This window comes from Trachymyrmex cornetzi, unplaced genomic scaffold, assembly GCF_001594075.2.
Source record: "Trachymyrmex cornetzi isolate Tcor2-1 unplaced genomic scaffold, Tcor1.1 scaffold117, whole genome shotgun sequence".
Classification (NCBI taxonomy): domain Eukaryota; kingdom Metazoa; phylum Arthropoda; class Insecta; order Hymenoptera; family Formicidae; genus Trachymyrmex; species Trachymyrmex cornetzi.
This window is the reverse complement of record NW_017295730.1, coordinates 830,937-843,788: the sequence shown is the minus strand read 5'-3', so window position 1 is coordinate 843,788 and position 12,852 is coordinate 830,937. Positions and strand designations below refer to the sequence as shown.

At 31.1% G+C, this 12,852-nt stretch overlaps 1 protein-coding gene across 6 annotated transcripts; it reads right to left on the bottom strand.

The window, feature by feature from the left end:
- Positions 1-2,364: 2,364 nt before the first annotated feature.
- On the bottom strand, positions 2,365-12,294 carry LOC108766167 (serine/threonine-protein phosphatase 4 regulatory subunit 4). 6 transcript variants are annotated; one of them, XM_018515305.1, is made up of 17 exons: positions 12,191-12,294; positions 11,924-12,003; positions 8,156-8,406; positions 7,950-8,023; positions 7,562-7,668; positions 7,082-7,311; positions 6,827-6,949; positions 6,636-6,739; positions 6,283-6,474; positions 6,038-6,196; positions 5,785-5,967; positions 5,251-5,697; positions 5,069-5,183; positions 4,694-4,733; positions 4,514-4,587; positions 4,195-4,240; positions 2,365-3,950 (listed from the first exon to the last, which is right to left on the bottom strand). In XM_018515305.1, exons 1-17 carry the CDS (start codon positions 12,248-12,250, stop codon positions 2,516-2,518), a joined length of 3,720 nt encoding a protein of 1,239 aa, XP_018370807.1. In that variant the 5' UTR covers positions 12,251-12,294; the 3' UTR covers positions 2,365-2,515. The 6 variants fall into 6 exon arrangements, with proteins under 6 accessions (XP_018370807.1, XP_018370840.1, XP_018370816.1 ...); XM_018515338.1 differs by having other exon boundaries at positions 2,365-3,479; XM_018515314.1 differs by having other exon boundaries at positions 4,574-4,587.
- Between the last annotated feature and the right edge of the window lie 558 nt (positions 12,295-12,852).

Sequence of the window (12,852 nt, the reverse complement as noted above, 5' to 3'; positions counted from 1 at the left end):
CTCTCTCTCTCTCTCTCTCTCTCTCTCTCTCTCTCTCTCTCTCTCTCTCTCTGTCCCTCTTTCTGTCTAAAAAAATATTTCATATATTTTCTTGATCAAATATACCTGGAAACCGTAATTAAAATATATTAAAATTCAATATCGAGAGATTGTTTCCTGTAAACTAAATTTTCTTATTAATTTATCATTGGAACTACTTTATATTATTATATATAATATATAAATATATTTTTACAAAAATTAAAATTATTTAAATAAATAAAACTGGCAACACAGTAATAGCTAAGAAAAATTTTTTTAATTTTAAAATGCTGTATTAAATTTACATATATATACATCCTTTTTGCAAGAAATTATAATAAAAACATAAATTTTCATAATTCGCACAAATGAAAGTAAATTATTAAAAATGTAAATACATTTTTTATCCTCTTAAATTTATGACTAAGAACCTTTCTTAAAAAACGCAAAACAAGGAATAAAAATATATAATTTACCTATCTTCATCAAAATTAATGACTTGTGTTCAAATATGTATGCACAGAAAACGTTTACGCAAAAAAATTACACTCGAAGATGATATTAATATAATATAATAAGAATACATGTTTTATTAATGCGTATCCTTTTTGTGTTCTTAAGAAGATCCTTGCAAATCATAATTAAAAAAAACAGAATAGCATTTTTTTGCATTACTTAAAAATTATTTACTTTTAATGGAATACTCTAAGTACGCACGTATGTACGTACGCATGTATGTACTCTTGGAAAATATAGTCATGACTTGAAGTTTGTACAAATAGAATCAAACTGAATTTAAACAATTCATTATTTTCAATGTGTAAATTATTAATATCTTACTCTTACTTCCATTTTTTCTAGCTAATATAATTTAATGTATTGATATTAAACTTTTTTTCTTAAATATTAACACGTCATCGTGATTTGTACAGAGATAATTTCTTTTTTGTTAATACGTCATACCACTGTCTTATCCTCTTTGGTCAACCTTACGTGTAAATAATTACGTAAACGATTAATATTAAATAATCGCTAAAAATAATAACTATACTAAGGCGAACATAAAAACTACAGATTATAAAGAACAAAACGAATATGCTCTTTTCAAATCATGACTATCTTTCCAGACTTTTCGTGGACTATATTTATGCAGACTAGACTCTAAGGCTAGCTTTTAGAGTACTGAAAATCTGTTTTCATTTAGTATAATATTTTATCTTAAGCTCTAGAATAATCCAGTTCCACAACAACCGTTTTTAATATTAACAATTAAAATTTATAGCCTTATCGCGATGGAGGTCAACGTTACTGAATACGCAGTTTTTGAGTGAAATAAAAGCTTCCTCTCTTTTTTTATTTTATATAATTTTTAATCGCAGAATCTAAAAAGCAGTCTTTTGAAATAAGCGTGCATGTTTTTATCTTCAATATAAAGTCAGAATGCAGAGACTTCCTTTGAGGTACAAAGATATTTTTTCAAAGTACAATTTGATTTAACAGATAATAAAATTAACTAAAATTAACGTAATTATCTTTTCGCATATAAGTACAAAGGGCCATTTCACAGGCATTAATATTACACGAGACATGAATATTCTAATGAAATAAAATGCATCTCTTGTTGCTTCAATCAATACTTCGCAATACTGCTTGTGTAAGTAATTACATCTAATTTTGAGTTAAAAATTAGATAAAATGTAGACTTTAATTCTTAAAATATTTCTAAGTATCATCAACTGCATTTAAAAAACTTGATTATTTCCATTTAATGAAACAAAAATTTATGAATATTTGCATTAGATTAGATAAAAAATACAAACTATTATATAGAAAAGGCACAATGTAAAAAAATTGTATGCTCAAAAAAATATATAAATATAGCCTATTTATATATACATCAAAAGCAAAAATTGAAGTTAAAAATAAATATGCTAATTCACGTTAAGGCCGCTATACATGTAAAACTTAATTTCATTAGTACCAGTATGCAATTAAAAATTGTATAAATTATCTCAAAACAATTCTTATTCCAAATTCTTTAGATAATTTTATTTAAAGGTTTGATTCTTAAGAATGTTCTACCCCTCAACAAATTATTAACAATCTTAAAATATTTATGATTTTAAATTTAACTAAAACATTAACAGTATATATCGTATGTAGTTTAAAAACAAATGAAATAGATATTGAGACTTCATTATGTTATCAATATTGAATATTGTAAGAACATTATATATTTGATTGCAATGCTATATAATGGATTTATTTACGCAAAATAAAATTTTACTAATCAGATTCATATTGAATCATAAGCTTAGTTTAAACAAAGAAACTAAAAAAACTGTTACGTATAATTTTGAATTAGATCTCGGTAAACTTCATATTTAAACCTTTTAATTAAATGTAAAGCTGTATAGAAAGCTCATTATATGATCACTAAATATTAAAATAGTTGCGGAAGAGTCATAAAAATTGTGTAACAGAATTATACATTTCATAGCTTTTTCATCAACAGGTGAACAGGATATCTCTCCCTACTACTTCTTGGTGTTATTCCTGTACTACTCTGTGCCGTTTGAGAATGTAATAGCATTCTACATAATTTGTCGACCTCTTCATCACTCGAGCTAAACCTATTCAAATGTCTGTCATTAGCAGAACTTTGAGAATCATCACAATTCTCAATGTCAAATCTCAATCGTGTTTCTACATGTACAGGGCTAGATGCTCTGGTGGCAGGTGCGGTCCTGCTACGAGATTCAACATTTCTCAAGGGAATTTTACTAAGACCCTGATTATGATTCACGTCCAAAGTTGAAAAATATCCTTTTACAGCACGACGTACCGTGGTATGATCCTCTAGACTATGACGTTTTACAAGCTGCTTCGTTTCTTTAGTATCAGGGAACTTTAAACTGAAATTAGTGGAATGCCGTTTGGTTCGATCCAAAGTGCATTTAGAGTTAGTAAATTTTAACTTTTCTTTATCCAGTATCAAAGAATTTCTTTTAAATTTCTCGTCTAAAGATCGCTCTTGGTTAGCATCCCACCCAAATCTAGTTCTTCCCTGTGGGGCGGAATATCTTTTAGTCCTAGCATCTGTCTTAGACAAGTGTTGATCGCTCAAATTCTCCTTCACCATGTTATGTTGTCGCAAGCCCTCTTCGTAGTCTATTGAAATCGATGTACTTCTCGATGATTCACTCTCACTTGTCCTACGTTTCATGCAATCTTCGTATTCAACGGAGGAATGTCTCTTAAACTTTCCTTTATCGAAATTCATACTGCTTCGTCTAGGCCGAATAGTAGTATTTAATTGCCTCCTTGTAGCGATAAAATCTTGCAAATGAGGAATTTTTGATGTACTTTGAGAAATGGAGAATTGAGTGGGTATCCTGATACCCGTGTCTACCAAGAATTCATCGTCTGACTGCATCATGGATATTTCTGGCATGGAACTAAAAGCCCAACAGGAATTAAAGTGAGCTGCGTTTGTTAATGCTTTTAAAGCGGCAAAGTTCGGTGCTCTATCATTGCCACTGATGTTAGTAGAAAATTCATGCGAATAATCCCGTGTTAGTAGAGAATGCTGCTGCGGCTCTTGTTTATTATCTCTTACAAGCGACAGAAAAAAAGATTTTGTAAAGGTGGAAGGACTATATTCGTTTGTTTGGACTGAATGCTTTCTAAAGTTTGTGTGATCGTTGTCAGTATCGTAATACGAACGGCATTGAGAGTCACTTTCGTATTCTTGTTCACAAGCATCCGGCAATGTCAAGAGAGCCTGGAATACTGTTAACTTGGAGCAGTTACATTGTGGTTTAGGCGTAATATAATCATTAGATGATCCATTCACAAAGTTAAAATGCGATGAATTAGTATGTGAGTTGAAATGCCCTATTTTTTCCCATGGATGTGTTAGTTGAATTCTGTTAGATACAAAGCAAATATAATTAGATTGGTTAACAAAACATTAATTCGTATTTTAGCACATATTAGTAAAAAAATCTTTAAATAACAAATAATATAACCAAGTATATTTATATAATTATCCATAATATTCATTAATTCCCAAAATTTTAATTTAAGCTTATAAAACTAATTATGTTATTTTTAAACATGCATTAGTTTTATATCCTTCTGAATTATATTTCTTTACCAAATTCTCCTTACCTCGTTTTTAAGCTTTCAATTACTTGACGCGAGGATGGAATTCCATCTGCAAAACATCATATTTCAGTTCAGATAATTAAAAGTTTATTAATATCTTTATTATATTGTTGACATAATTGTCTTATTCAGCTTTTTTGCAACTAATTTTGATTAGCATTTATTAAAATCCGATTAATCACACTCTTCAATCGCTAACACAAATTAAAAATTTGTACTTTGAAAAATGGCTTGGACTTGCAAGAGACAGACGACAGGATTACTTGGATAAGAATTTCTGCTTCTTAACTTCTGTTATCATTAAATAATATGAGTTGCTTACATTTAATTAGTAACGATTTTGTTTCATATAATTCTTCCGTATTCTTCATTAAGTGCTCACCTTTAGACTGTGATCTGAAACATAAATTTATGTAGGTTTAATAGAAGATAACAACAATAATAATTTAACAATTTATATTTTATTTAATAAACTGAAATATATAATTTAAATTAAACTTACGATCCTCTTGTAGAACTATCAGTTCCTGCTCTTGTCCAACCTAAACAAATATTATTTATTTAAATTCTTAGCTAATATTAATTTCTTTTTAATAATTAAAAATTCTTAAAAACATAAAAGTTAAAAAGTTCTGACTACTTATTGCAATTAAATAACGAACAAATTGTATATAATCAAATAAAATACATTCTATGATTAAAACATATATTTTATATTAAATATAACCAAATTTCGTAATTAGTTAAGACTCTTCCTGTAGTCGTATATATATTATCTATACAAATAAATGTTTTTGCTCGATAATAATGTTTAACATATAAAAACGACATACATCACTGACAATATACATATAGATATAGATATATTTAACAATACCTTTCTTTACTGCAGTTCCGCCAGTTGATTTTCCTGCACCTATGCCCGACAACTTTTTTTCTTCTTCCAACTTTTTGGCATCTTCCACATCTTGTCTAATAAGTTTCGTTGTTGACTACACAAAAAACAGTATTCAGAGAAACATATTTTTCATATAATTTAGATATTCTTAAATTACTTACACTTTGACCTTCGTATTTGACATCCATTTCATCCAACTTCTGTATAACACTTTTTAAAATAAATAGTACGTCTCTATCCTTTTCATTGTTTACCAAATGTCTCACAACCGTCTCCAATGATGTTAACAATTTCTTATCGGTTGGCATCCACAATTGATTTTTTAACTGTGGCAATAAGGATACTACTTTCATTCTTATATTAGCTACCGGATCTTCAGCCAGATTCAATAAAACATTGAAAAAATGCTCCTTAAAATATGTAGAAGAAAAGATTTCCAATGCTTCGACCATCATACGAACGAACATCATTCTCACGTAACAGTCAGAATTATTAGCTAAATCTGTAAAGATTCTACTACGCAGTTCTGCTCTTTGTATAGGTTTCATATTATATCGTAGAAGGAGAAGAAAAAGTGTTCCTGCGGCAAGACGTACTGGTATTGGTCGCTAAAATTGTAGAATTAAATCCACACGTAAATACAATATAAAACTGTAAATCGTACTTCAAAAGAGAATAGAATATTTTAGACTTACTGCATGTAAAATTCTGGAGAAAGCCATTGGAATAAAATATGAGTATATAAAATCACTGGGAAAACATTTAGGTAAAATTTCTAGCTGCGTATGCATTAATGATGCTAGTCTCCAATTGTGTGTGCCTGTAACTTCAGCTTCACACTTTAATAATGCTTTACCTATTTCCATCAAAGAAGAATCCTATAATGAATAATATAATCTTAAGAACATGGTTCTGAATTACAAAGTATACATGACAAAATTAAATTACCATTTTATCTGTTCCAATAGTTTGACTTTCAACTAAACATTCTAGCGTTAATCCTATATGAGGAATTAAACCTTGAAGCACTTCCTCGAAATCATCTTTTAGCAATTTTATTAAATTTCCCTTTATCCGTACGCTTTTTGGCCCTAGAACCTTTGCCACCTACAAATAATGTTTTATTATATATACAAATGTAACTAAAATTTAATAAGTATAATATTCAATAAGTGTAATATTAAAAATCTTACTTCATGAATCCCACACGCAACTGTTTTCCGAACCATAAAATAATGATCACTTGCTAATGCATTAAATGTTGTAAGTATCGCATTTATATCTTCTGGAGAGCTCGATACGAAAATGAACATTGCTGGCAAATTAAATGCACAATGCCTTCTACATTCAACATATCGTTCATCCTGTGTAGGATTGCTGCTAATCTAAAACACAAAATATTGTATTAATATTAAATTTATAAATTATTTTCAATACATATAATAAATACTATACATTAAATATACTACAAGAATCTATAGAAAAATTATTTAATGCGTATGTATCCATACTTAGTTTATATAACAAGCTTATAATATGTACTTACGAATGTAAAATGTGATTTCTCTTTCTTCAATGATGGTATTCCCAATTGTGCGAGTTGTTGAAAGTATTTTATAAACCATGTTTTTTCTAACATTGATAAACATTCTGAAATAATACATATACATTTTTGTCATTTAAACATTATTTAAGATCGTACTGCTGTCAATATAAATGCAAAGAATTGTTTCTTACTTTCTAGGCCAAGTACAAGTTTTCCCATTTCTTGTGCTATTACACATATCACATTATCATTCGATTTAGTTGCATTTTCACATAGCTTCTTAACAAGTGGGGCTATTATATTTTTTATTGTATCTGTAGACAATTTGTTTAAATTAATTTTTACTGCTTAATTTGTATCTGTTTAATTTATATTACTGTATCTATGTAATTTTTGTTCTTTTTATTAATACCTAAAAAATATTTCTAAAATATACAATTGCTTACCTTCCTGAAGATGAGGTAGTAAATAGACTATTGTCTGTACAGAGGCGTATCTTACACTGCTTTCTTCGTCACTTGCCAATTCTACAAGAGATGGTAGCAAAGCAGGTTTTACAGATTCAGCACCGAGACCTTCTGCAACAAAACGCAGTTGCAAACAAATACTAGCTCGTACTTCACTGTTTACATCCTGACAAAGGGAGTGCACTGTTGGTAGAACTTCCTTCTGTATCCTAAAATTTTCATAATAGTTATTTATTTAGAACTTGTAAATAATGAATTAAAAATTATTTAAATATTTTATGTAGAAGTTTTAATATTCCTTTTGTATCACAAAGATATAATAATAGGTAATTGTTTGGCCAATATGATCTAATTTAGTACTGCTAAATGTTGCTGAATAAACTTTTAATAAATTATCATACATTAAAATTTTACTGCGTATAAGAACCATGAAATAAAAGTATATTTGAATATACTCACATTGCAGAATCAAATCTTGTACAAATCTTTCCCAATAACCTGCTGCACGTTATCCTGGAGTAGATAGGTTGTGACAATTGTCCTTTACTTATAGTCAATGGAAGAATCTGTATGTGAGAGTGTTCTTGTTACCATCCATCCAAAAGTGCTATGCAGTGCTATGTTGTTACATTTACAGCAATTTAATATCTCAACATTGATTTATAGCATAAATATATTTTTTAAAATTTTATTAGCTGATGCGCATGATTGTAATTTATTTATATATTAATTTCTTTCTGAATTTAATTTTTGTTGATGTATAATAAATAATTTTAAGAATTTCCTTTTTTTCATCTGTTTAAATAAAATATCAAACATATCAATTTTTTTAATTGCCTGTACAAACCTGTGTTCTTATGACTTCTACCGGCAGTAATTCTATCACATCTAGCAAGGTCTCCAACCATGCATGACAGATAACTTTAACATTAACACATATAATGGAAGTTAGAGGCAATTATAGCGACACAGTATACAAAAATATTTAAATTTCAATTATAAAATATTGTATTTTCTAAAGTAATAATTATTTTAATTAATAAATATATTTACCTGGATCACGACTCTCTAAAGAATTTAATATGCTTTGAAGGAATGTCTGACTAAAAACATTATGGCTGACAAGCTTCTGCTCTAAAATTGTTTTGAATGTGGATGATGCTGCTATGTGAAACTCGGTTGATGCAGTAGCCAGAGACTGCTGCATCTTAGGTACCACTCGAGACATACATGATTGTGTATCAGTAGCTAAAAGACTTGGTAGATTTTGTATAACACTAAGTTTCTGAATCTCATCTCCCTTCCTGAAAAAATACCAACATCTTCTTAAGAAATAACATATATGACGAAAAAAATTATCGTCCCTAGTCTTTGCACTTTTGACTTGTAAGAGGATATACAAAATTATTTAAATATATATTGCTGATAATTTACATCATTAATAAATCTGTTATTCTTAACTATATCTTCTATCATTTAAAAACAAAAAATACATATTAGAAGATAATAATAGATTGTTTACAAGTTTAATTCTAAGCATTCTGACAGGTCTCCAATTGTTTAAAAAACAGATGTTTGGTAAATTATATATTTGTTTCAGAGAAACTGAAAGCATTGAGAATTGGTAATGGTCGATCAAGGAGATGATGCAGTAATACTTGGGTCAAGTAACTCCAACATTTAATGAATCATATGTAAAAAAAACTGTCCATTAGGCCTGACTTTCGCTATACTGTATATAATACATTTGCCAAGATACTTGGTGCTTTCCATTTGATGACACACAAGTATCATTATTTGTTGTTTATTAAATGTCAAAAAAGATAGACTGATGTTTGTGTCGACTTGTATCACTAAATGGAAAACATACTATCATAGTATCATTCTCAATTTATGGTGCTTCTTAGCAGAAGACATGGTGAATTTGGTCACTTGCACTACACTAAATTAGTACACATTGAAGACTACTTTATGTATAGTAACTCAATGCATTGGCACAATATAATCAACATTGACAATGAAATAAATAATACATGTACATTTTGTTAACTAACATAACAATGCCATTATTAGGTAATTAATTGATTAAAATATTTGTTCTTATATTTAACTTTGTTAATTTCATGTATATCTGCTTTTAATATGCATTAATCTGGTGTAACGCAAGTGACCGAATTTACTAATAGATTACACAGTGTAATACAGTGAATCATTACATTCTTGTAGTTTATCCATTTAAATCTTTATCTTACACTGTGTATCTTGCTAGGAAATACTACAAATGGGAAGCACCTCATAGCAGATGTTTTCCATTTATTAACATAAGTTGACACAAACATCGGTCTATCTTTCTTGACATTCAACAAATGGCGAAAGAATGATACTTGTGTCACTAAGAGTGATTTAGCAAGAAATAGATAACACAGTGCAATACAATGAATCATTACATTCTTGTTGTTTGCCAACATTAAAGATGAAATGATCACACTTGTCTTATACTGGAATACTGGATACTTTCCATCAAGAGACACATTGTAAGACAGTGATAATTTCATCTTTAAATTGGTAAACAAGGATGTACCTAATAATGGACTGTTACACTGTATCATCTGTGTCTCTTGCTGGAAATCACCTTCAATGACACAAGAATAAATTCTATCTTTCTTGATATTCAAAGAATAACAGAACAAAAATAGACACTTGTATACTTGTATCATCAAATGGAAAGTACCCATAATAAGTAATAAATAAAAATGATCTACTATTCGCGTTTAGTTAACCTAATCTCTCGAATATGTTCCGCGAACCTTTCGCGATCCTGACATCCCTCGCGCGTGTAATGTCGTCTTTAAAGGACTATAATTAGCGCACTTAACTATGACAGGACAGTGCGCTGCTCCTTGAACGACCGCGTGGCTATTTTTAGGAGTTGCGCGCGCGGGATGAGAAGGGTAACAAACTTGATTCCCGGCAAGGGGATGAACTCTTGATCGACCTCACGCGACGCAACGCTACGTGACGTGAGGTGAGGTGAGGTGACATGACATGACATGACATGCCGACGGAGAAGACGCGTCCGGGTACTCACGGATCGGACGCGATCTCGTATGGGGTTTCATCTCCCTCTTGCAGCATTTTCGAGGCGCATCTTACTCATCGACTTCGTCGCAGCCAGCGAGAGCGGCAGGATCGATCAATCGCGGTTGGGGGTCGGGGATGTATGTACCTCTCACGCGAATGGCACGCGCGTACGCGCTCCCATGACACAAATGACACAATACGCGAGCGCGCGGAGAAAGCGGCCACGTGCAACCCGCGAGAACGTGAATGACAACTGAACAGCGAGCGAGGCGGGTATCAGATCTTCGCGTCTATCGATCACATCCGATTCGCGACCGTGCCATCCGTAATTAGATACCTCGACACTCGGTACTCGGACTGACTCAAAGCACGACTGGCACGACTGCTGGCAGTACTGGCCGCCCGCCGCGCACAAATACGCGACGAACGCGACGAACGCGGCCCACGTACCAACTGGATTTGCCGAGAACGAGAAGACGCGCGCACGTCGTTGTGACGCATCTCGCGAATGCACACGGCTAGTACACGCCGAGGGCGCTGTTGCGTAACCCGTTGGCGCGACACAAAAGATGATTTAACGATCGCGTCATCCGGCAATCCGATGCGCCGGCCCCGACACATCGGGAAAAAGAATCTACGCACTAATCGACCGAGTGTTCCCCGAACGCTGGGGATCCACTCCGGACGCGGTGACATTGAAAGGATCGTCGCCAATCGTGTTCTTGCGATTGTTGCGACTATAGTCGTTTTATATTGTTTACGAGAGGAACGTTCAAACGTTCAGTTTGAAAACTTGCGTAATTATTAAATACGCATATAGGTGTATCTGTTTTTTAATGTTTCGTTTTATCAATTCTTTATTTATCACAGCAATTGTTAGCATTTATGGATTGCTTTTTAGATATTTTAGAGCTTAGATATGTTTTCTTATTTCTAATTTTAAATAGGAATTGTTGTGAAACAATCGCACTTTGCCGATTATAATTCTTGTCTTCATTCACTTTATGAATAGTATTGTTTTATCTTTATAATAGACTTTAAAAATCTTGTAAAATTATGGCATATCATAAGATTAAGTGCTCATGAATGTAAACTAAAGCTTTCAATTATTGCTTGCAGATTTACAGAGATTCAATGCTTGTCAGTCCAATTGTAAATTATCGTATAAATACATCATTAGCTACATTGAAGAATATCTACTGCCACCTTGAAAACACGCTTATATGTTCGCGAGATTTAATTAACGCTGTGCTGACCTTGTTTCGGTAATCGCAAGCAAATTACGCATTTCCGATCAAGGTTTAACAGGTCGATTCGTAGAGGCAATGCAGGTAAAACTGCTCTCGCGTGTGCAAGCTCGCGTACATAGAAACTTTCAGCTAATAACAGTTTTAATACTCAATATATCGGCACTTGTGCAACAGTAAGAAAAATATTGGTAAGCAGAAATAGCGATTAAAAATATATATCACGTAGATATCAATTAAGAACTTTGAATTAGAAAAGGATTATTTAAAAACAATATAAGCATTGAATTATTCAATAATATCAGAATTTAAAGTGTGTAATGTACTTACACGAGGATATGAAATGCTCTGTAAGTTTCCTTCCAAGTTTAAAAAATGTATTACGCAAATACTTATCAAGATTTTATCTTTAAATTAATAAGGACTGAGATTTGAATCATTAATGATAATTATTAGATATCGGAATTTAAATAAAAGCGCGTAATTTACTTACACGAGGATATGTAGTGCTCTATCTATAGGTTTCCTTTCCAAGTTAGCATCCAAGGAGTGCTTTTGCAACTGTTCTTCATTCTAAGTAAGGATTATTTAAATGAGGTCGGTGAAGCGTGTAATTGAATCGCATGGATGTTTGTTCAACATCAGTATCAGAGAAAAGTTCTTGAATGCTGATTATAAATCAGGCTGTCGGGTAAAATTACACACACGCGTGCAAGTGAAGACAAACGAAGGAAATGAAACCATTAATAACGTTACGTACCCTTACATCGGGTAATGGTTTATCCAACTGAAGACTTGCAAAATACTCTTCCAGTTCCATGATTCTATGCCCATGCGATTTTGTCTAATTTTATATAACCTTCTAAACACATCATCCTTCTTGAAAACAAAAGATACATTCATGTACATAATCGAAACAAAAAAATCATAACAAGTACGCGTTTTGGAGGTATTATTACACTAAATTCAAATTTTTACAAAAATTACAGAAATTAAAACACAATTTGACGCTGCAATTTGTGTCATGATGTACGATTGTATATTTAGACATAGCATCAATTTTTACTGTTCAGAATAAATTAAGAATTGAATTTCTAATTTATTCTTCTAATCTGATTTTTAATCCAGTTGTTTTTTTATTAAATTGTTCAAGTCAGTGGGATAAATTATCTATATTTTAGAAGTGTATTCATACTTTTATTAGACAACAATAAGACATTTAATAAGAATTGTTTACATTTTAATCGAACAACGCGCCTACTTATACTTATATAACTGACATAGTTTTATTTTTTAGTTTTATATATTGAACAAATACAAATTTATAAACAACATTTATGCAAATGTTTATATCGTATTACGTGGATAAAAATAAAATACACTTTTACGCTAAAATAATCATATTATTATGATAGAAAATCT

What these genes read in the sequence shown, in the direction of transcription:
- LOC108766167 (XM_018515305.1), bottom strand. Translation starts at nt 12,250, where the DNA reads ATGGAACTGGAAGAGTATTTTGCAAGTCTTCAGTTGGATAAACCATTA. An exon ending in AACCATTACCCGATGTAAGG is followed by an intron (nt 12,004 to 12,190) that starts GTACGTAACGTT and finishes ATCCTTACTTAG; the next exon opens with AATGAAGAACAGTTGCAAAA. An exon ending in GATAGTTCTACAAGAGGATC is followed by an intron (nt 4,588 to 4,693) that starts GTAAGTTTAATT and finishes TTTATGTTTCAG; the next exon opens with ATCACAGTCTAAAGGTGAGC.